The sequence below is a fragment of the Mauremys reevesii genome, linkage group 3, assembly GCF_016161935.1.
Source record: "Mauremys reevesii isolate NIE-2019 linkage group 3, ASM1616193v1, whole genome shotgun sequence".
Taxonomy (NCBI): domain Eukaryota; kingdom Metazoa; phylum Chordata; order Testudines; family Geoemydidae; genus Mauremys; species Mauremys reevesii.
The window spans coordinates 162,307,727-162,331,268 of record NC_052625.1 but is presented as its reverse complement, the minus strand read 5'-3'; the positions used below and the strand labels follow the sequence as shown (position 1 = coordinate 162,331,268).

Below are 23,542 nucleotides of genomic sequence, written 5' to 3'. Positions count from 1 at the left end.
CTGTTGATCACTCTTCTAAAGCACTATGGTCTGGGCTAGGCTTAACTTCCACCTGCCTGCTCTAGGTTTTCTCATAGTCACAGTATCCCGCTACTGGCCTTTCCCCCAAATTTGGGTTGTCCTGGTCTGGCCCTCAGGCTCCAAGTAGGCCTCTGCCTCTTCCACTGCTTCTGACACTGATGCCAGCTTTTAAACTGCATTGAGACTCCTGCCACTGCCGCTGAGTGACAAACTGTACCTCCTGCTGCTTTTGTTCACTTGGCAAAAGTCAACAGCAGGATCTGAGTCTTTTGCTTCTGTTCTGCGAATAATGGGACAGTGTCCTTCATCTTTTTTTTTTTCATTGTGACCCCTTCAGTTTCCACTTCCCTTTTGGTGGGAGGGGAGTTGGGATTCTTGCCAGCTACACTAGTTGTAGAGGGTTGCCATTTACTCAGCACTGCCCGAGATCAGAGGTGCCATTTCAGTACTTTGCTAACAATTTCTCCCTTTTCTGGGGCTGTCCCATTACATGCCCATCAAACACTCTCACAGCCACTTTTGGCCAGGCTTCAGTCTCCAGGCCCTTCTGGATAGACTTTTATTCCTTATTCATGTTCCCAATACAGCAACACACAATTGAAAACAACAAAGCAATTACACTGCAGGTCTTGATCTCTGTCCTAAGTGTCTCTTCCATAGCATACTGCCACACCTCCCGTCTCTGGCAATCTCAAAAACTCTCATAAAAATCCCCTTCTCTGCATCTTCTCTTTCTCTCTCACTCTGTAGCTTTTTCGTTGTAGCTTTCTTCTACTCTTACAGCCAGGTGTGACACCACTGTAATCAGGGTTGGTAGGCCTAGGCCCTCCAGCCCTTGAAGGCAAGCCACCCTGTTACAGTGACACTTTCCAGGATATGAGCCCTTTATGTTCCATCAAGTTACAATGATTTACTTCTGTGCATTTACTTAGTGTAGCTAGGTACCAGCTGATGGATCTTTGCTGCATCTGCTCCATTTATGCACCACAAAAGCAGGATTCTGGTTACGCAAAACAAAAGTGTAACCACTTGTATGTTATATTTTTTTGGCTTGGATCCATGTAAAAAGACTGGTTTGCTACTTCTGGGTACTAAGACAGAATATTTTTTCTTTAGTTAACTGGTAGTGATCAAGACTATCCCCTACTGCTGGTATTGTGCCATGAAGAGGACTTTTGGAGTAGAAGAAAAGGCACTTGAAGTATTAACCAGGCAGCCCTTCTAAATGTATAATCACTTACCAAGGGAAGCCAAAAAATAATGCATGAGTGTCGGCAGTCAAAATGCCATTGGACTGTTGATATTGACATGAGCACAGCCTTGAATACGCTAGCCCCTATTTTGCTGCAGTGCTCTTAGAATTGAAGGGTGTATGTCATTGTTAATAATGCTTTAAAATGGAGTCGCTCAGCAAAATAGGATAGCTTCTGTTGTCATGTAAAAACAGGTTTGGGCCATTTAGAATATTCTATTCCGTTCTATATATGTTCTTGTACTGCAGTCATCACCATAGTAGTTGAGCACCTATATTATGTAGTGGGGTATGAAGGATGGAGGCAAGTACTGTATTTAGTCTGTACCAGCTTTAAACTCTCTCAGAAAGGCTGGTCAGAGGTTCTTCTTACCAGCCAAATTTTAAAGTAGGTTAGTAAGTTATGGAAAGATGTTTTGATGTTTTCTTCAGCCTTTTATTCATCTTTCCCGAACAAATTCTAAAACAGGTGGTTTAGAGAAATGTCCCTTGACTGTTTGGCCATTTCTCAGAGCAAGTGCTAAGTTTATATCTTGTTCCTGATTTTGTCTGTGGTGACATTGTCCTTCCACTGGAAGAACTTTGGAAGGACCATTTGCACACTCCTATTCATAATGTTACTCTGGCTGCCAGTCTGTACCCATTGGCACATGGTATTTGTGATGGCCTTGTCAATTTGTGCCTGAGCAAATACAAGTTGAACTTGTAGACGTGACTGTAGACATACCATTACAGAGCTGTCAGATATCTATTTATTTAAGATATTTATCCAATATGCAGAATTAAGATAATGTACCACATCTCTTTCTTTGTAGTCTTGCTTGATCGTTTCTTTGAAAGTCGACTAATGAAAGTAAACCACTGAGTTCAGTAAAGGCATCTCCCCAGTCTTTGTGAGTCTGCACAACATATTGAGCTGTTAGCTAAATGAATTACTAATTTTAAAATAATGTTATAATCCTCGAGCTATTAAATAGTTCTGCTTAGTAAATCCATTATTTTTCCTTTGTCATCTCTCAGGATTACAAAAGAAGGTAGATGGTTTGGTGCGGGAACTAGAGCATTTTCAAAGAAAATACTTCAACCTTATAATTAAAAACAGAATTGTTCTTATGGTGGACATTGGTATATTTAGGAGTTATTAATATGTCAAGGTATTTCTAGGTTACTGAAGCTCACAGCATGCAGGAAACTGCAATGAAAAATAATCATCTCACAGACTATCAATATCAAGATTTTTGACACACAGTACAAGGTATAGGCCAAACCCTGCCTTCTGATAGTCCTGCAGACTTCAAATGTCAATGGGACTTTGAAATCAGTGAGACTACCTGTGTAAATAAGATAATATGGCTTACTATGAATAACATCAGTTCACACCAGAAGTATCTCAAAATGTTTCACAGCCAGTTATACCAAACCATCCATTATAATTCAGTTATGGAGAAGTACAGTTGATAGATACTGATAGTAAGAATTGTGTAGCTAAATTCCCTCACACATTGCCCTGAAAATTTACTTCACTGGTATACCCCCTGCTAGTGGATATGGGGTAATTTTAAATGTATCTACAGAATCTATAAAGTTCTGCAGTGATAGTCTGATAGATTTTCCCCTAATTTTCCAGCTACAATGCATAACAAAATATCTCTGTTGTTTCTGGGAAGTCTTGGCCCCGTAAACCTTGCCTGAGAGCTGTGGATTTTTGCTTCTACATAAATCATTCTTTCCCATAAAATGACTATGATATCACTCTATAAAGCTCTTGAGCAATAACAGCACTTCTGCATTCCTCACTGAAGGCCTAATTCTTCTCCCTCTGAAGTGAATGATAAATCTCACACTGACTTCAGTGGGAACAGAATTAGACCATAGAACTGGAAAAATAAACTAGTTAAATAAGGCCTTATTTTTAATTATAAACTTATGAGGCCATTTAAATTCTCTTGAGTTTCTACTTTAGTCCAAGATATTTTGCACCCATATCTTTAATTTTCTTAGGAAATTCAGTTTAAAAAGCGGTGGAGACCAAACTCTATAAATAGGACCAGTTTCCTAGTGTGGAGTGAAGTGGTTTTGGCTGCAGCAGACCCAGCTCTCTCCCCTCCTGCTGGTAGCTGGTTAGCGGAGGGACTTTCCAGTGAGAATTGGGATTATTAAAGGCTGGACCCAGAAGGCGGTCAATATATGTTAACAATGGTAGTATATATAAATTTCAGAATTATCATGTTTCACTACAATACTCTGATTTTAATCTTTTCTATGTAGGCATTAATCCTGGGAGGATAGGAAACAGGTATATATAGTATAGGATTGTATATTGTGGGCTTGATCTTGTTTCTGTTGAAATCAGTAGCAAAGCTCTCAGTGACTTCAGTGAGAACAGACTCAGACTCAGTGAGTGGCTAAAATCACATGTTGTAAATTTGTAATATTTTACATTACATTTACTGAGAGGAAAGCGATGTAGTGATCTCATCGTGGTATCTGCCAGCTCTCCTGCTGAATGGAACTGGAACAGACTGTGTCAGTCACAGGGAGGGAGATGTCTTTACAAAGACTTTTGTGTTTATTTTTCTTATTCTGGCTTTCTTGGTTGCTTAGTAACAGTATTGTATGTGCAAAATTGTATATTTAATGTCTGTTTAGTATGTGAGATGTGAGCATGTCTGCAAAAATTAGGGATCCATTTAATATATGTTTCCTCTACACTGCATGTAAATGGCAGCTTCCACCTTTTTTTTAATTCTACAGGCTATCTGATTTCAGAGAAACTAGGGATAGATTAGGGTCTCTCAAGAGAAATAAACAGTAACTTTAAGGTACAGTAGTTATGAAATGGGTAGCTTGTGTTTTCAGACGGAGAATCTGGCAGTTGTAAAGTAACTTGCTTACAAAAGCATGCACGTGTGGTTTTTAATAAATGGTACACAACCCCCTTTTGTAGTTAGTAACTGCACACTGTAATATTAGTGAACAATTACATCTCTTCCAGTTAAAATGATTTAATCCACCAAAACTCTCAATGTCAGGACTTTGACATAAAGCCTCCCAAAGCAGAGAAAAAAAAGATTGACAACACAAGACCAGATTCATTCTACACTGGTAGATTCTAAACTCCAAGCTCCAAAAGCAGAAAGTCCAGCAGGAATGGGGGCACTGGACTTAGTTGGTACAGCCTTAAAAATAGCCAGGACCCTGTCAGGATGGGACAGTCTAAGGCAGGGGTTCTCAAACTGGCGGTCATAACCCCTCACAGGGTCATGAGGTTATTACGTGGGGATCACAAGCTACCAGGCTCCCAAACCCCGCTTCGCCTGCACAGGGAGTCCTTGGACTTACGACACAATTGGTTCCTGAAATCATGTCTTAAATCGAAAATGTCATAACTCGAATTTCACAAAGGAACAATGTCAGATCGAGCATTGTAAAGTTGAAACCGACGTCGTAAAGTCAAAACACGATGACAATTTATAAACATTGTAAGTGCTGTTGCTCGTAACTCAAATATCGTAAAGTTGAGGACTGCCTGTAGTGTTAAATATAAAAAAATGTGTTTTTAATTTATAAGGGGGGCGAGGTCGCACTCAGAGGCTTGCTGTGTGAAAGGCATCACCAATACAAAAGTTTGAGAACCACTGATCTAAGGCAGCCGGGAAATGCATAGATAACCTCTCCCTGGAGTCCTATACCAGTGGAGCTACTGGAGGCTGGATCAGATTATAAAGCTGCCCTCTTCTACAATGCAGGTTTATGAGTTGAGCTGGTTAGAGTTTATTGACCAAACATTTTTTCATTGGATAATGCTGATTCATTGAAAGTGAAACTGTTTTCTGGAAAAGATCTGTTTCAACAAATTTCCCATTTTGAAAAGGTTTTGAGGAAAAAAGTTTATAAATTGTCAAAATGTCACATTTCAGCATTTTTTTAATTAAAAAAATTAGCAGTTTTTACTATGATTCTTTCTTATTCTGCCCAAGCAACAACTAGTGTCCCTAACCAGGGTGTGTACACATTTGTTTTACATTTGTGGTGATCTGTTTTGTCAGATAGGATGCATCATCTCCAGGAGATGTTGCATCCTATCATCTAGTCCTTACTCAAGCAAGACGCTCACTGCCTCCATCTGAAGAAGTGGGGGTTTTTATCCACAAAAGCTTATGCCCAAATAAATCTGTTAGTCTTTAAGGTGCCACCGGACTCCTCATTATTTTTACTGACTCCAGTGAGAGTTTTGCCTGTGAAAGAACTGCAAGACTGGCCTGCCTTTTCCTTCTATAGGTGTAGGATCTTGGACTTTTTCTTTTCTTCATTACAGACATTTTGTTCTACCTTTCCAACCACTTTAATTACTTTCTCAAGAAGATGCCAACAGAGAGGTAGGTATTTATCCCTGAGGGTCTCTAGCTCGTCACAGTAAATTGTGTGAAGAGATCAGTGGGGGGGAAGAAAAATACCAAAGAAATCGAAGGTTGTTATTTTACTCAGTGTTCTTTATGTTGAAATAAAACTGATTTAAACCATTTCATGTTTAATATATTTAAAACTGCTGGACTGTGTGCTGATTCGAGAAGTGGATACTAGAGAGCCTCTGCCACCTATTAAGCACTGCTTTCTTGCCTCAACCTCTGCAAAAGCAGCAGGAGCAGCAGCACAGCACAGATGCCTTTTAAAGCAGCCCCAAAAGCTCTGTGACTTCTCCCCCTAAAATCAGAGAAGTCATGCAATCCATGACTGCGTGACAGATCACTAGCCCTGAATATTATTTTCTAATTTCTGGCAGAGTCCCATGTTTTTAAATTGTCAGACTCTCAGTGAAATAGGTTCAGTTGTTTACTATCACATCCACCCACCACATGCAAAAATCCTCAAAAGTCTCAGATTTTTTAAAAATAATGATAAATTACAGAGTCCGTGACTGCTGTGATAAGGCTCTAATTATCCCTGTCAGGCAGAGTGGGTTTGTCAGAGCATGCACATGTACTCAGACCTCTTATAAACCCTGCACTTTGTATATCTCACTTTGGCCAAATTTCTATTCCATTGGCCTGATTTTAGTGTGAATTTTGGATATCATCCGTTCCTATTGAGGTCAGTGGCAAAACTTCACTGGGAGCAGGAACACAATCTTAGGGCTCAATTCTGCCACCGACACCAATGTTGAGTGATTCCTTCTTGTGGATTAAAGAACTACAGGTCTGTCTCATCTTACGCTGGGGTTATGTTCCGCAGTCAGCGTGTAAAGCGAAAATCGCATATAGTCAAAATTACATTGAGTGTAATGGTGGGCGGAATCGCCCGCGCTACAGAAACAGTATTTAAATTGTTATTTTTCTCTTTGTTTTTGCTGACCGCATACACCTGAAATCGCGCATGTTAAAGGCGCCTAAGATGCGACAGACCTGTACTCAGCATGTGTAAGGGCAGCAGAATCAGGCTCCTAGTGATTCATGACTTGGGGATTCCTTTTCCCCAGACATTACGTGTAAAGTTTTGGGTGTTTTCAGATCATCTGTGGCTTTCTAGTTGTTCTGAGAATCATAGAAGTATAGGACTGGAAGGGACCTCAATAGGTCATCTAGGCCAGTCCCCTTCTCTCAAGGCAGGACTAACTGATAACAAGACCATTCCTGACAAGTGTTTATCTGTTCTTAAAATCCTCCAATGACGGAGATTTCATAAGCTCCCTAGGCAGTTTGTTCCAGTGCTTAACAAATCCTGACAATGGGGAAGTTTTTCCTAATGTCCAACCTAAACCTCCCTTGCTGCAATTTAACCTCATTGCTTCTTGTCCTATCCTCAGAGGTTAAGGAAAACAATTTTTTATCCTCCTCCTTAAAGCAACCTTTTATGTACTTGAAAACTGTCTGTCTCCCTCTGTCTTCTCTTCTCCAGACTTCTCCAATTTTTTTCAGTCTTCCCTCATAGGTCATGTTTTCTAGACCTTTAATCATTTTTGTTGCTCTCCTCTGGACTTTCTCCAATATGTCCAGATCGTTCCTGAAATGTGGCGCCCAGAACTGAACACAACGCTCCAGCTGAGGCCTTATTGTGCAGAGTAGAGTGAAAGAATTATTTCTTGTGTCTTGCTTACAACATTCTTGCTGATACATCCCAGAATGATGTTTGCTTTTCTTGCAACAGTGTTACACCGTTGACTCATATATAGCTTGTGATCCACTATGACTCCGAGATCCCTTTCTGCAGTACTCCCTGCTAGGCAGCCATTTCCCATTTTGTGTGTGTGCAGTTGACTGTTCCTTCCTAGTGGAATACTTTGCATTCATATTAAAGAAAATGTAATCTTGTGAAATTGCACTTACCTGAAAAAATGTAAAATAGAAGTACAACCCAGTCCTACACAATGCTACTCATATCATACCCAACAAACTCTTCATGGAGAGTACTAATGATAATTCTTATTCCATTTTTTTAATGGTAATTTCTTTCTCAGCCTAGTAGCTACCACTAGAGCAGGGGTCGGCAACCTCTGGGACGCGGCTCACCAGCGTAAGCACCCTGAAGAGCTGAGCCAGTTTGTTTACCTGCCACGTCAGCAGGTTTGGCTGATCGCGGCTCCCACTGGCGTCCAGGCCAATGGGGGTGGCGGGAAGCCATGGCCAGCACATCCCTTGGCCCACGCTGCTTTCCGCTGCCCCCAGTGGCCTGGGACAGCAAACTGCAGCCAGTGGGAGCCACGGTCCACTGCACCTGCCGACGTGGCAGGTAAACAAACTGGCCCAGCCCGCCAGGGTGCTTACCCTGGCGAGCTGCATGCCAGAGGTTGCCGACCCCTACACTAGAGCATCATATCATTAAGCCTTTTGAGGGAGTGTATTTGGTCTTTTGAAAATTAAGAGGACAAAATGTATCCCTGGGCAGACGGCCAGCTCTTCTGAAGCATTTCCATGGTTCATAGGCCTTGTGCTAGCCCTCCATATAGGGGTGAATTGCCTTTTAGAGCATTGAGCCAGACCTTCTCACTCTGGCATAATAGCCTCAAACAATTGTGCTCCTTTTCAGTTCCTGGTTAACTACATGACAGCCCATGCATACACCACCAGATCACCTTTACACAGAATGAGACCAAACAAATCACTCAGTTATCACATTTGGGCCTTCATACATTCACTGGTTTGCAGCTCTGTAAAACTGATGTACCTCCCTGAACTGATAGATGGGTCCATATATGTGTCCATGAGAAGAATAAAGTTTGGCAAAATCCCATAGCTATTTCTAAAAATTCTAATGACCATTTAAAATAGAAAATATTTTCAGAAAGTAATACATCTATATGAACTGACTTATATTTGTAGTAATCCATTTAACAATAATCTGCTCCCATTTGAATGATGTTGCATTGTTTTTAATAGAACAAACTAAAATATAAACTACTCCAGTTTGCATTTTGTTCCTTCTCTTCCCTCTGCCCATGAATTTTCAGTACTGCCAAGAGAATTAAAATAGTCCTTTCCTTCCTTTGTTTTAAGAGTCTAATGTAAAAGAAAGGGGGGGAGGGAATGTAAATGTTGGCTCTGTGTTCTCCTTGTAGCCTTTAATCTAGTTCATAAAAGACAGCCCAACTGTCTAATAGTCCTGAGATTGTCATTTCATATATATGTCAACTTTTCCATTGCCAGAATGTGTCAGACTCCATCCAGTCACTTATCCTTGGTGTTCTGGGTTGCTCCTATATGACTAATTATACTGTACATCTTGGTGCCCATAGTATGACTAATAGTCTTTTTAGTCATACATCCCTTTAAATAGCATACACAATACGTATACCTCAAGTTGCAAGGGTAAACTATTGTCTGAAGTTTTTATCATCTTTGTACCTTTAAGCCTTTGAAGTCTATATTATCTCACAGAGGTTTTACCTCTGCATTCAGGCCCCTATAAGGTGAGGCAAACTCCAGGCATAGTGGTCAGGGGGCAGCAGACAGATAAGGAGACAAGGTAGTAGTGTGGAGGCAGAGATGAATGCCCCTTTTCTTCAGTGGATCCCCTGTAGTGTATAGGTTTGGAGAACATAAGAACGGCCATACTGGGTCAGACCAAAGGTCCTTCTAGCCCAGTATCCTGTCTTCCAACAGCAGCCAATGCCAGGTGCCCCAGAGGGAATGAACAGGTAAGCATCAAGTGATCCATTCCCTGTCACTCATTCCCAGCTTCTGGCAAACAGAGGCTAGGGACACCATTCCTGCCCATCGCAGCTAATAGCCGTTGATGGACCTATCCTCCATCAACTTACCTGGTTCTTTTTTGAACTCTGTTATAGTCTTGGCCTTCAAAACATCCTCTGGCAAAGAGTTCCACAGGTTGACTGTGCGTTGTGTGAAGAAATACTTCCTTTTGTTTGTTTCAAACCTGCTGTCTATTAATTTCATTTGGTGGCCCCTAGTTCTTGTGTTATGAGGAGTAAATAACACTTCCTTATTTACTTTCTCCATACAGTCATGATTTTATAGACCTCTATCATATCCCCCCTTAGTCGTCTCTTTTCCAAGCTGAAAAGTCCCAGTCTTATTAATCTCTCTTCTTACGGAAGCCGTTCCATACCCCTAATAATTTTTGTTGCCCTTTTCTGAACCTTTTCCATTTCTAATATATCTTTTTGAGATCAGGCGACCACATCTGCATGCAGAATTCAAGATGTGGCCGCACCATGGATTCATATAGAGGCAATATGATATTTTCTGTCTCATTATCTACCTCTTTCCTAGTGGTTCCTAACATTCTGTTCGCTTTTTTGATTGCTGCTGCACATTGAGACCAAATCTCTTTCCACTTCTGTGGCTGTATGTATGCTGGGCAAACTCTTCCCCTCTCCCCTTTTGAAGGAAGATTTCACAGGAGACTTGGTTAGTTTTCTCTTCCTCTATACAGGTTATTTTCACACAGAGAGGCCGACAGATTGTAAAATCCAAGGAGGAGAGGGTTGGATTTTTTTTTTAAATCTGTTTGTAAAGCTTCATGTACACCAGTGACATGTTGAAATAATTATTTTTCCTATGAAATTCTTCAGGCTGTGGCTGTGTGACAAGAAAATCCCTTAAAAATGAAAAAGTTCACGCTGTTTGATTTTGTAAATGATAATTCACTACAAATCGGAGAGACTTCATGGATTCAGGATCTTCCCAATGACGGCAGTGAACTAGAAGGACTCCTGAAACCAAATGAGCAGGTGCTAGTTAACTGGCCTGTGGGAGAAAGGAAGACAGAGAAACATTTAGTAAAAGTAGTGTACATGAGTGGTGAGTCCATCTGCAAAGCAGCCCATTTATAAGAATTTAATTTCAGATGTCACTAGATGACTAGCAGAATAGTATCATTTGCTTGGACTTCTCTTTCCTCCACTTCAGATGACCCTCAAGAGCTAGTTGAGATGATGCAAAAGATATTGCAGGCAGATGAAATTACAAAAATACAAGTTGTTGGAAAAGGCAAGAGGAAGAGGATTGAGATGATATTCTCAGAGAGTGAAGATAGTGACCTGGACAAAGGGCAGGTGGGTTTTCAGTCTCTGTTGTTTTCCCAGGTGTGAACCTGTTACTTTTGTGCCTTAGTATAATGTTCCAGTCCATTGTGACTGACTTTTCTGGGTACACAGTATGTGTATGTTGACAGTGGGGACAAAGGTAGGCTTCACATGCCTTAGCTCAATGACATGTTGGGGTAATTGATAACACAGGTCCAGATCTTCCCTCCATCCTTATCAGAAGTTGCAGAAGGACAAAACGTATGTAGAATCTTCACAGCTTTGGATGTCGTGCAGCTGCACTGCATTATCCCCAATATGAGAGGGGTCTGACAACACCATAAAGTGGGCAGGGGTCATGGCTTCTGACGTCTGCCATGGACTCAGGAGAACTCATGGATCTCAGAACTGACAAGAGATACAGACATTTTTTTTCTACTCAAAGGACATAGTAAGGCCAAAATGAATAAATGTTTGTAGTGTACAATGAGATCTTCTGACAGAAAGCACTGTGTGAGCACAAATGTATTATCATGCGGTTGTTTTCAGGGGAAAATGATGAAGAATATAAAAAGAAAGAAATCATTACAGGCCTCTGCCTCTGCCAACGTCCTGAATCAACTTGAAACATCTTTAATTAACAAACAGGTACAACATCTTGTCATCAGTGATTTGCAGCTGTGAAGCACAACAAAGCTGAGGTTCACATTTAAAAAAAAATAATTTATTTAAAATTGTAAGAGAATTTAGTGCTGCTGAAAGATCCTATTTTAGTAAATGTTCATATAGTGCTGGAGACATATAAAGTAGTGTATTAGAGCTAAGTATTGTTAATATTGTAGTCAACCAGTTTGGTTGTAAATTGAATTACAATATCAGTTAGTTAAGTTGATTATTAAAGTGAACTCATATTTATACTTTGCGTGTCTTTGTAAATAGAATATCCTCCTTTAGCCAAACAGTTTAATAGTAGATACTTTTATTTTCTGTTCTTGCTCTATAGCCCAATTTATTTATTTTTTCAGAGAGAACCATATTCTGGAAATGCGTTTCTGTACAGTGAAAGCAGCAGTGATGATGAGGAGCCCTTGTTTCAGTTATCCAAAGTGGAACTATGTGCCAAAATAAAAAGTCTGAAAAGGAAACTGACAGACACTATGAGAGAAAACTGTCGCCTACGGCAGTCACTGGTCATGCTTCAAGGTAAACTTTGGGAAAATGGGTTTCAGAGTGCTAGCCATGTTAGTCTGTATCAGCAAAAAGAATGAGGAGTACTTGTGGCACCTTAGAGACTAACAAATTTATTTGAGCATAAGCTTTCGTGGGCTAAAACCCACTTCATTGGATGCATGCAGTGGAAAATACAGTAGGAAGATATATATATATATACACAGAGAACATGAAACAATGGACACTTTTTGATAAAGAGGAGAGCTGAAAGCACACAAAGTCCTGATTGTTGTGAGGACACTTACGTGGGAATTGTGAGTGCTCAAGCACCTGTCAAGATCTAGCTCCAAATTAATTTAAAAAAGTCATTTCTGCGTAACTACAGCATTTATTTCCAGTTTGCCCATAGATTAAATCAACTTAAAAAGAGACCATGAGATCACTGAGTTTAAAGATGGAAAAAAATCTGTTAAATCAGATTGTTCCTCATAGAACGTTTCCATGTGCCTTGTATAACTGTAGGTCAAATCTGAATAACTCCAGCAACTGGGACTCCACTGATCAAAGTCTAACTGACGTTATTGTTCAGCAATTTTTGATATTCTAAAATTTCCCCTACTTAATTCTATTCCTTCAGTTCTAATTATTCATCCCTGAACCAAATAATTTCTTCCATTTGAAAATCATCAGTTTATTTCTAGGTGATGCCTTGAAATATTTTACCCAATTTATTATACCCATTTAGCTCTTTTAACCTTAATCACCTTAGCTGGTCTTCTCTGGATCCCGCTCCAATTCATTGTTGTTTTCTTAATATGTGAGCGAAAACTGCATGCAGCATTCAAAATGTAAATGAACAAATGCAGCTTAAATAGGGTTTGTCACCTGCCACCATATATACAACCCAGTATAACGTTGTTTTTTTCCCCCTTGGTCACCATATGAAGTTGCAAGCACATATTCAGTTCAGTTGATTGTCTACCTAGTCCTCTCTCATTGTTAATTTGTTTCAGCCTTCCCTCACCCATTTTACCTTTGTGTTCTGGATTGTTTTTCTCTAAATGTATCAGTACCATTTTTTCAGGTTGAATCTGATATTGTTAATATCTGTATACAGCGGTGGTGTAGCTGTTTTGGTTCCAGGATAGTAGAGAGACAAAGTGGGTGAGGTAATATCTTTTATTGGACCAACTTCTGTTGGTGAGAGAGACAAGTTTTGAGCTTACCCAGAAGTAGCTTACTCACTCTCCAACAGAAGTTGTTCCAGTAAAAGATTGTTAATATCTGTCCATTTCATTTAAATTGCTAGGTCTATTTCTACTTTCCTCTTGAGTGCTCACATTTTCCCCCTTGCTGTATAATTTCTATTAGTTTAATTACTGTGCTTTTTGCTTCCTCTTTGTCTCTTACAGTGTTTCATCAGATCATGCTTTGTCACCCCGCTGAATGTAATCTTTGTAATGGACTCACTCCAGAAAAGCTCATCTGTGTAAATAATATGTTGACCAACTAAGGGGACATTTTAAAGGATTTCTTATAGCAAGAAATAAAAGGTCAAATGCAGCCAGACATACCTCCATTCAAGTGAATAGAATTGGACCTGCTTCTAACTATTCTGAATTTGGCCCAGACTCGTTAATCTCGTAGTGCTGTACTTATTTTGAGAAAGCAGTATAAGAGAAAGATATGAAAAACAGCCAGGTCAGCATTACAGTGGGCATGTGTTAACCAGTAGCTTCTTTTATCAATCTGAAGAGAGCTAGCACACTGCTTATACTGGAAGCCTGATCTCCATTGTGGGGTTTATTTGGTGACAGGGAAGGAGTTTAAAAAAAGAAAACACCGTTCTAATGATATCTCTGCCGATTGCTGGGGTTGGTCTAAAAGGAGACTGCAACTCCTGTTCTTTTTACGACTGTGACAGGAGTTTGGTTACAAAAATACCTGAATACATGAAACTAAACCAAAGTTTAGTAGCATCAGCGGCTATTCTTAGTGATCACTCTTTCCAATTTCAGTGTTGCCACAGGCAGTCACACATTTTGAGGAACTGGTAGGTATGGCTGAGGCCCTGCTCAAGGGGGGAGTGACCACATCTGCCTCCAGTATTCATTCACACACTGTCTGGAAAGCATCAAACAGTTCTTTATCAGATACATATGCAACTATCCACAGTAACTCCAATTCACCGATAGCATTGAACGTGGAGGAAGAGGAGCAACAGCCTGAGAAACAGGTTAGCTGAAAACTTATTTCAGCAATAAGAGTTAAATAAAAGCTGATATATTGCAACGTTTATTGAGACTGTGTAAAGCAGGGGTCGGCAACCTTCTAGAAGTGTCAAGTATCAGAGGGGTAGCCGTGTTAGTCTGGTTCTGTAGAAGCAGCAAAGAATCCTGTGGCACCTTATAGACTAACAGACGTTTTGCAGCATGAGCTTTCGTGGGTGAATACCCACTTCTTCGGATGCAAGCAGTGGAAATTTCCAGGGGCAGGTGTATATATAAGCGAGCAAGAAGCAAGCTAGAGATAACGAGGTTAGATCAATCAGGGAGGATGAGGTCCTGTTCCAGCAGCTGAGGTGTGAAAACCAAGGGAGGAGAAACTGGTTCTGTAATTGGCAAGCCATTCACAGTCTTTGTTTAGTCCTGAGCTGATGGTGTTAAATTTGCAGATGAACTGGAGCTCAGCAGTTTCTCTTTGAAGTCTGGTCCTAAAGTTTTTTTGCTGTAGGATGGCCACCTTAAAATCTGCTATTGTGTGGCCAGGGAGGTTGAAGTGTTCTCCTACAGGTTTTTGTATATTGCCATTCCTAATGTCTGATTTGTGTCCATTTATCCTTTTCCTTAGAGACTGTCCAGTTTGGCCGATGTACATAGCAGAGGGGCATTGCTGGCATATGATGGCATATATTACATTGGTGGACGTGCAGATGAATGAACCGGTGATGGTGTGGCTGATCTGGTTAGGTCCTGTGATGGTGTTGCTGGTGTAGATATGTGGGCAGAGTTGGCACTGAGGTTTGTTGCCTGGGTTGGTTCCTGAGCTAGAGTTACTATGGTGCGGTGTGCAGTTGCTGGTGAGAATATGCTTCAGGTTGGCAGGTTGTCTGTGGGCGAGGATTGGCCTGCCACCCAAGGCCTGTGAAAGTGTGGGATCATTCTCCAGGATGGGTTGTAGATCCCTGATGATGCGTTGGAGGGGTTTGAGCTGGGGACTGTATGTGATGGCCAGTGGAGTCCTGTTGGTTTCTTTCTTGGGTTTGTCTTGCAGTAGGAGGCTTCTGGGTACACATCTGGCTCTGTTGATCTGTTTCCTTATTTCCTCGTGTGGGTACTGTAGTCTTGAGAATGCTTGGTGGAGATTTTCTAGGTGTTGGTCTCTGTCTGCGGGGTTAGAGCAGATATGGTTGTACCTCAGTGCTTAGCTGTAGACAATGGATCTAGTGGTGTGCCCGGGATGGAAGCTGGAGGCATGAAGGTAGGCATAGCGGTCGGTAGGTTTTCGGTATAGGGTGGTGTTAATGTGACCACCACTTATTTGCACCGTGGTGTCTAGGAAGTGGACCTCCCGTGTAGATTGGTCCAGGCTGAGGTTGATGGAGGGGTGGAAGCTGGTGAAATCATGGTGGAATTTTTCCAGAGTCCCCTGCCCATGGGTCCAGATGATGAAGATGTCATCAATGTAGCGTAGGTAGAGAAGGGGCGTGAGCTGAGGAAGCGTTGTTCCAGGTCGGCCATAAAAATATTGGCATATTGTGGGGCCATGCGGGTGCCCATAGCGGTGCCACTGATCTGGAGATATATATTGTCATTAAATTTGAAATAGTTGTGTGTGAGGATAAAGGCACAGAGCTCAGCAACCAGTTGTGCTGTGGCATCATCAGGGATACTGTTCCTGACAGCTTGTATTCCATCAGTGTGTGGGATGTTTGTGTAGAGAGCCTCTACATCCATGGTGGCTAGGATGGTGTTTTCTGGAAGGTCACCAATGCATTGTAGTTTCCTCAGGAAATCAGTGGTGTCACGGAGATAGCTGGGGGTGCTGGTAACATAGGGTCTGAGTAGAGAGTCCACATATCCAGACAGTCCTTCAGTGAGAGTTCCAATGCCAGAGATGATGGGGCGTCCAGGATTTCCGGGTTTGTGGATCTTGGGTAGTAGATAGAATAACCCTGGTCGGGGTTCTAAGGGTATGTTGATTTGTTCTGGTGTTAGTGTAGGGAGTGTCCTGAGTAGATGGTGCAGTTTCTTAGTGTATTCCTCAGTGGGATCTGAGGGAAGTAGCCTGTAAAATTTGGTATTGGAGAGTTGTCTGGCGGCCTCCTTTTGGTAGTCAGACCTGTTCATGATGACAACAGCACCTCCTTTATCAGCCTCTTTGATTATAATGTCAGGATGGTTTCTGAGGCTGTGGATGGCATTGCGTTCTGCACAACTTAGGTTGTGAGGCAAGCGATGTTGTTTTTCCACAATTTCTGCCTGTGCACGTCGGTGGAAGCATTCAATGTATAGGTCCAGACTGTCATTTCGACCCTCAGGAGGAGTCCATGTGGAGTTCTTCTTCTTGTGCTGTTGGTGGGAGGGTAACTGTGTATCAGTGGGCTGTTCAGTGTTGTCCTGGAAGTATTCTTTGAGTCGGAGACGGCGAAAGTAGGCTTCCAGATTGCCGCAGAACTGTATCATGTTGGTAGGGGTGGCAGGGCAGAAAAAGAGTCCCCGAGATAGGACAGACTGTTCTTCTGGGCTGAGTGTGTGGCTGGATAGATTGACGATATTGCTGGGTGGGTTAGAGGTATCACGGTTGTGGCCCCATGTGGCAGGTAGGAGTTTAGACAGCTTACAGTCCTTTTTCCTTTTTAGCGAGGTGAAGTGAGTAATGTAGATCTCCTGTCTTATTTTAGTGAAGTCCGTTTGTATGGAAAAGGATAAATGGACACAAATCAGACATTAGGAATGGCAATATACAAAAACCTGTAGGAGAACACTTCAATCTCCCTGGCCACACAATAGCAGATTTTAAGGTGGCCATCCTACAGCAAAAAAACTTTAGGACCAGACTTCAAAGAGAAACTGCTGAGCTCCAGTTCATCTGCAAATTTAACACCATCAGCTCAGGACTAAACAAAGACTGTGAATGGCTTGCCCATTACAGAACCAGTTTCTCCTCCCTTGGTTTTCACACCTCAGCTGCTGGAACAGGGCCTCATCCTCCCTGATTGATCTAACCTCGTTATCTCTAGCTTGCTTCTTGCTTGCTTATATATACACCTGCCCCTGGAAATTTCCACTGCTTGCATCCGAAGAAGTGGGTATTCACCCACGAAAGCTCATGCTGCAAAACGTCTGTTAGTCTATAAGGTGCCACAGGATTCTTTGCTGCTTCTAGAAGTGGTGTGCCGAGTCTTCATTTATTCACTCTGATTTAAGGTTTCACATGCCAGAAATACATTTTAAAGTTTTTAGGTCTCTTTCTATAAGTCTATAATATATAACTAAACTATTGTTGTATGTAAAGTAAATAAGGTTTATAAAATGTTTAAGAAGCTTCATTTAAAATTAAATTAAAATGCAGAGCCCCCCAGACCGGTGGCCAGGACCCGGGCAGTGTGAGTGCCACTGAAAATCGGCTCACATGCCGCCTTTGGCAGGCATGCCATAGGTTGCCTACCCCTGATATAAAGAAAAGTAAACCTCAGTAATGATAATTTTATTATCAGACAGTAATTAGGATAGTTAAGGAATTTATTAATAAATAACCGTTATCCTGTTGTGTGTGAGAGGTTTTCCATTAGACACAATGAATCACAGTGCACCCTCAGGTGCAATTTTGCAACTCCCCTCACTTCAGTAGATTTTTATGTCTGTGGGTGAGGACAGAGCATGGACCAGTATGAAATGCTTTTCAATTCAAGGAATAAATCCTATGTTTGGCTGTGCAGGGGGGACTTTGATTAACTTCAAAGAGCTGAGGGGAAAATATGACCTTAAAGTTATGAAAGAAGGTCTAACTCTTTCTTTTTTAATAATAAATAAATAAACAAAGGGAGTAGAGTGTCTTTCTGCCCACGTTAAAGAGATTGGCCATAACTTAATTGGAGTTACTCTGATTTTGGATGGAGCGACCTGGGTCCCAGATGTTCCATTATAGTAATAGAGCATTATCAGGAGATCACAGGCACAGAATCTGTAGAGGAAAAATATCAAGGTAAAGATTTAATTAAATAATAACTCCATTAGTTTTTGCATTCATAATTTACATAAACGTTTCAGGGTACTGAGTCATGCCAATCTGTACAGATCAGTTATATGGACTTTATTTCACATGTCCCTAAATCAGGGAAAATCCATTTAAAACTAACAGGGGGAGGGATAGCTCAGTGGTTTGAGCATTGGCCTGCTAAACCCAGGGTTGTGAGTTCAATCCTTGAGGGGAGCCACTTAGGAATCTGGGGCAAAAATCAGTACTTGGTCCTGCTAGTGAAGGCAGAGGGCTGGACTTGATGACCTTTCAAGGTCCCTTTCAGTTCTAGGAGATGGGTAAATCTCCAATTATTTTTTTTTATTTTATTAATATATGATGATTTTATTAAATATGACAACTGTTATGTACAAAATCTACCCTGACATCTCCAAATAAGCATACAGGCCCATATTTTCTAAGTGGTCTTAACCCTCCTCTAAACTGACATGGGTTACAGTTGCAAACCCAAGTTTGGGGGAGCCCAAGTAGTCTGATTTCTACATGCAAACAGCAGCTACATTAGATAGCTAATTGCCTAGGTCCAGATTTTGGAGCTCTTACTAACACTGGTGAGCATGTACTGAGGCGAGTAGTTCCATTGAAACCGGTGGGCCTGCTTGAGAAAACGTTCACCAGCATGAGTGAGGCGCCACAATCTGGCCCCTCCTTTGTATCTGCAAAATGTATTTTACATGTGCAATTCCAAAATTAGAGGTGCACACAACTTGGGCACACAGTTTTGAGTGCACTGGTGCAGATGCTGCTTTTGAAAATGTTAAAATATTGGAAATAATTTTTTTTTTTTAAAAAGCATGTTTACATTTGGTTGTATTTTCTGAGGATTGGAACAGTCATGTCTATGACCACTGTATTTTTCAGTTCAAGATTGAAAAATGGCAGATTGCCCTCTGTAACAAGAGCAAGCCTCAAAAGTTTATAAATGATTTGATGCAAGCCCTTTATACACACGAATACATGGCCACACACAGTCTGACAGGTGCAAAATCCTCCTCTTCAAAGGATAAAGCAGCAAAACCAGCAATGAATCAGAATGAAGTTCAGGAAATCATAGGTGATGACTAGTTTATATTACTTGATATGGCACAGTGTCTTATTTTTCGTTGCACTTTCAACTGCCATATTCACGTTACTAATTCATTTGTATTTGTTTTGGTCTTTTCACATTTATTATCTCATTACTGTTAAAAGTGCAGAATCAGTAAAAAGCAAAATACCTTTTGTTCCTATTATGTGGATTTTGAATTATTAATATTTATTATTAAACATTTATATAGCACTGTATTATTGCATGGTGCTTTACGGAAACTAAAAATACCACCTAAAGTAGTCAAACGGTAGGCAAAGAGAGGACAAGAGTTTATATAAATATAAATAATGCTAGCTATATTCTGTAGTGAGTGAACATAAGTTCTGATATTTTGAAAGAGGTTAAGATTGGGTGAGGCACAGAAATGGAAAGCAAGGCAAATAAATTAGGACTTAATAGAAGGGCTTAAAGACAGAAGATGGTTGGTGCCCATGAAAGGGTGGTTCATTTCAGGTTTAAAGAGCAACGTGAAAAACAAAGACCCAAATGTGAAAGAGGGAGTAGGAGATTAACTATTCTTCATCCTTGTTTCTTTTAAGTATAGGATGGCAAGATGGTTAGCAACAGGCAGTGAAATGTAGGCAGGGCAGAGCTGGGTGTCATCTTAAAAGGGAGGACAAGGAGCTTGAAATATATGCCAAAAGAGAGAGGGAGATAGTGAAGAGACTTGAGGGAGTGACCTGGTTCTAATTTAGAAGAGGAAGGTTATTTTAGCTGTCAAAGTGGTGGCTAGACTGAAGTAGGGGGAAGCAATTTGGGAGGAGAGAGAGAGGTTACAGTAGTGTAGGTGAGATAGAGTCATGGCATGAAGGAGTATTTTGGCAGCACATATGGAGAGGACAGGGTGAATTTTAGAAGTGTTATAGAAGGAGGAGTGACAAGATAAGGGAAGTACCTCGTTTTAGTTGAGAAGAAGAAGAGCAACTAAAGATAACTCCAAAGTTTGTTTCTTTATTTTGATTTTAGCATTAGGTGACACAGGGAAGTTGGAGTTGTCAAAAGTGATAGAGAAAGTGTGTTTGTAGGAGGAAAGATTTAGAAGGTCTTTTCCTTGTTTAGTTTAAAAAAAACATGAGGCCATTCTTGAAGTATCAGAGAGCTACGAAGAGTTGCAAGCCTGGACAGATAGGTGGGTAGATTGAGGAGTCATCAACAGAGGTAAGAGGAGAGGTCTTGGTGACCTCATCCATTTCCCAAGTGCCAGTGGGTGGGGGGAAGAGTGCCAGGAGGGGAGAGGACAAAGGACAGACCCCTAAGATTCACCAGCATGTTGAGGAGAGGTGATGGGGGACCTATCAAATGCAGCATGGAAGGAGCAGTCAGACAGGTAAGAAGAAAATGATAGCTAAGCATGCCCACCACAGAAATGAAGATGTTGAGATGGTCAAATGGTTGAACACTCTGTGACAGGAAACAAAATGAGCTTAGAAGGGGCTTAATGCGAGTTGCTCCAGTTGAAGACAAGTTGAGGGAAGCTAGGCTATTTTAGTATGGGCATATCCAGCAGAGCCCGGAGAGTTGTATCAGTACTATAGCTCTTGAAATGATTGTGGATGGAAGATGACCAAGGGGAAGACCAAAGACTCAGTACATGGACTGAATATCAATGGACCTCAGAGAGATCAATCTTCCTGACAGTCTGGCATAAAAGCATGAATTTTGGAAGAAGGCAATAAAGTCACTGACCTCAAATAGGGAAGTGTCAAGAAAGATGATGACAAGCAGCTCAAAAATAAAGGGGAGTCTATAGAAAGAGACCGGGAGTCAAAGGAGGATTTTGTTAGGTGAGGGGAAACAATATGCCTGAACGCAGATGGGAAGGAGTCAAAACAGCGAGAGCAACTGATAAGAGACCGATAAGGAATGAGGAGCAAGTCAGACGTTTTAGGATGTGTGAGGAGATAGGAACAAGCTGGCCCATCAAAGAGTTTCAGGAAAATAGAAGCTGGAAGATTTCATAGTGGGACACATGGTTAAAAGAAGATAAAATCAAAGGCGGAGATGAGGATGGTGAGGGAGTCAGGGAAGCAGGAAGTAGAGCGCTCCCGCTAGGTCATGTGAGAGCTGCATTCAGAGAAGTCAGCCAGCCCCTGAGCAGACAGAGCGGGAGGAACAGAAATGGGAGAGGAAGAAGTAAGTAGAGACAAAGGTGGTGAAGAGCTGTCATGGGAGTGGATGAGAGAGTAGGATTAGAATTGGCAAGGAAGAGAACAGAGATAAAGGAAGAAAGGCAGAGTGTATATATAGGAAGTATATAGTACAGGAAGTCATCAAGGTCATGGAACTTCCTTCTGAGTTGCCCAACAAACTAAGAGCAAGACTGGCAATCATAGAATATCAGGGTTGGAAGGGACCTCAGGAGGTCATCTAGTCCAACCCCCTGCTCAAAGCACGACCAATTCCCAACTAAATCATCCCAGCCAGGGCTTTGTCAAGCCTGACCTTAAAAACCTCTAAGGAAGGAGATTCCACCACCTCCCTAGGTAACCCATTCCAGTGTTTCACCACTTTCTGAGTGAAGAAGTTTTTCCTAATATCCAACCTAATATGGAAGGAGAAAACCAGACTGGAAATTGGTGAACCAGGCAGAGCAGTGGGCAAGGGGAGCAAAGAGGCCAAATACAGAAAAGAGTAGAGTAAGTCTCTTTTGGATGTTGAAATTTCATAAGCTCAATTGATGCAACTTCGACCATACACTTAATATTTTCCCTGATTTGGCACTTTCATCTGAAGGTCTCATAAACATCATCCCTTTATTTTGCAGGAATCACAAAACAGTTATTTCCAAATACAGATGATGCTTTAATTCGGAGAATGATGGGGCAAAAGCTAAACAATTGCACCAAGAAGCCAATTTTAAGCAAAGATCTTAATGCAGTTGTTTTTCAGAAGCATAGCTTTTGGTAAGTCTTTTTTTAAAAAAAAGGCAAGCCTGCCTCCCAAATGTATTTCAATATGTGGCTCTGTCATTGCAGTAACAGAAACTAAAGTAATCTCAAAATTATCTTTCATATATATGTTCATACCGATACAGTTGCCCAATATGGAGATCCTTTTACATCCTTGTATAAATTTTACAAAATAGAAAAGTACTCTTTTTTTACATAGCAGCACAACAAGGCTGCTCATTCGAGACAGACCACACAGGGCAAATAAGTTAAGGGAAGAAAAGACAGAAGATTTAACATCCTCAAAATCAGTAACAGACTAATTTGACGAATATGTCTATTATCGATTCTACATTATTTAGCCTTCCTATTATACAGCCATTTATCCTCTTCATATGAATTAAATGTGTAAGAAACTTGAACTTCCACAAGGTTCAGCCCTCAACACCAGTGGATCTCAAGTTCTGCACAGATCTCAGGACATCCAAAAGACATGGTCAGAAGTTCTGTGCTTTAACTAGATTTTCTAGTGCTATGATAGTGAAACTCCTGCTACCTGGATAAGACGATACTGACAGGATTTGCATTAATTTACCTGTTAAAGACCCGTGTCTTTGAGGTGGGGATTATGTCATGGAGAAACACCATCCTTCTAGGTGAAGTTTCTTCTCCTCTTAGCCCATGCTACAGACTTCTTTCATAAAGCAATTTGATATCTACTGATAAAAATGCCATATAAGAGCTATTAATTATGATTACTGTTATTCTCAGTTTATATATATATAAATAGGTATGGTCTAAAAATACTAAACTTGTCCCTGTTTTTAATGAAGTCACCAATTTCTATTACAATGTTTTCAGATGTCATTCAAAAAAAATTGAGTTTAATAGAAAATAAGACCTATATGACACATTCTAAGTCAGTAAGAGTGGAGATTTTTGGAGAAAACCTCTTTAATGAGGGACAAAACTATTGACCTTACGTTAGGACTTTTGGAAAGAAATATCCTCCCAAAGGTCCGCATTCTCCTACATCATTGTCAACCACTAAATGGTCAATGCACTTAGAGGCCCAATGGAATAGACAAATCTATGTTGCATACAGTACTTCTGTCAGACTCCTCCTGTTTTTCAGCATCAATACTACATAGGTGTGACTCACACCACCTTTTAAATTCATGTGAAATATCGATTAGGCATTAATCAAACAGTTATATTGTGCCAAAGATCTTGTTATTGCAGTGACAAGGTGAATTGTGTTAAAGATTCACACCCCAGTGTTTCAAGCCACTAGGCCTTCTTGATGCCTCAAGCAGTCTTCAAAGCACTATCATAAAGTGAGTGGCCCTGTTTATTTGCATAGCATTTTGCATTAAATT

General features: G+C 40.9%; 1 protein-coding gene and 1 long non-coding RNA gene across 8 annotated transcripts in view; one reads left to right on the top strand and one right to left on the bottom strand.

Annotated features, from left to right (window-relative positions):
• The window catches only part of BEND6 (BEN domain containing 6), a 36,676-nt gene that overhangs the window by 7,452 nt on the left and 5,682 nt on the right, over positions 1-23,542 (top strand). For 3 of the 6 annotated variants that reach the window (XM_039528313.1, XM_039528315.1, XM_039528314.1), the window contains exons 2-9: positions 10,302-10,530; positions 10,639-10,784; positions 11,304-11,402; positions 11,780-11,957; positions 13,943-14,160; positions 19,047-19,239; positions 22,040-22,178; positions 23,406-23,500. In XM_039528313.1, coding sequence (XP_039384247.1) covers positions 10,335-10,530; positions 10,639-10,784; positions 11,304-11,402; positions 11,780-11,957; positions 13,943-14,160; positions 19,047-19,239; positions 22,040-22,178; positions 23,406-23,457 — 1,221 coding nt within the window. In that variant the 5' untranslated portion in view covers positions 10,302-10,334 and the 3' untranslated portion in view covers positions 23,458-23,500. The remainder of the gene's footprint in view (positions 1-10,301; positions 10,531-10,638; positions 10,785-11,303; positions 11,403-11,779; positions 11,958-13,942; positions 14,161-19,046; positions 19,240-22,039; positions 22,179-23,405; positions 23,501-23,542) is intronic. The other 3 variants (XM_039528310.1, XM_039528312.1, XM_039528316.1) reach the window with 1 other exon arrangement.
• LOC120399988 overlaps positions 17,603-23,542 on the bottom strand; it is a 28,505-nt gene continuing 22,565 nt past the window's right edge. For both annotated transcript variants that reach the window (XR_005595444.1, XR_005595445.1), the window contains 2 exons: positions 22,759-22,882; positions 17,603-18,110 (listed from right to left, as the gene is read on the bottom strand). This is a non-coding gene — a long non-coding RNA (uncharacterized LOC120399988). The remainder of the gene's footprint in view (positions 18,111-22,758; positions 22,883-23,542) is intronic.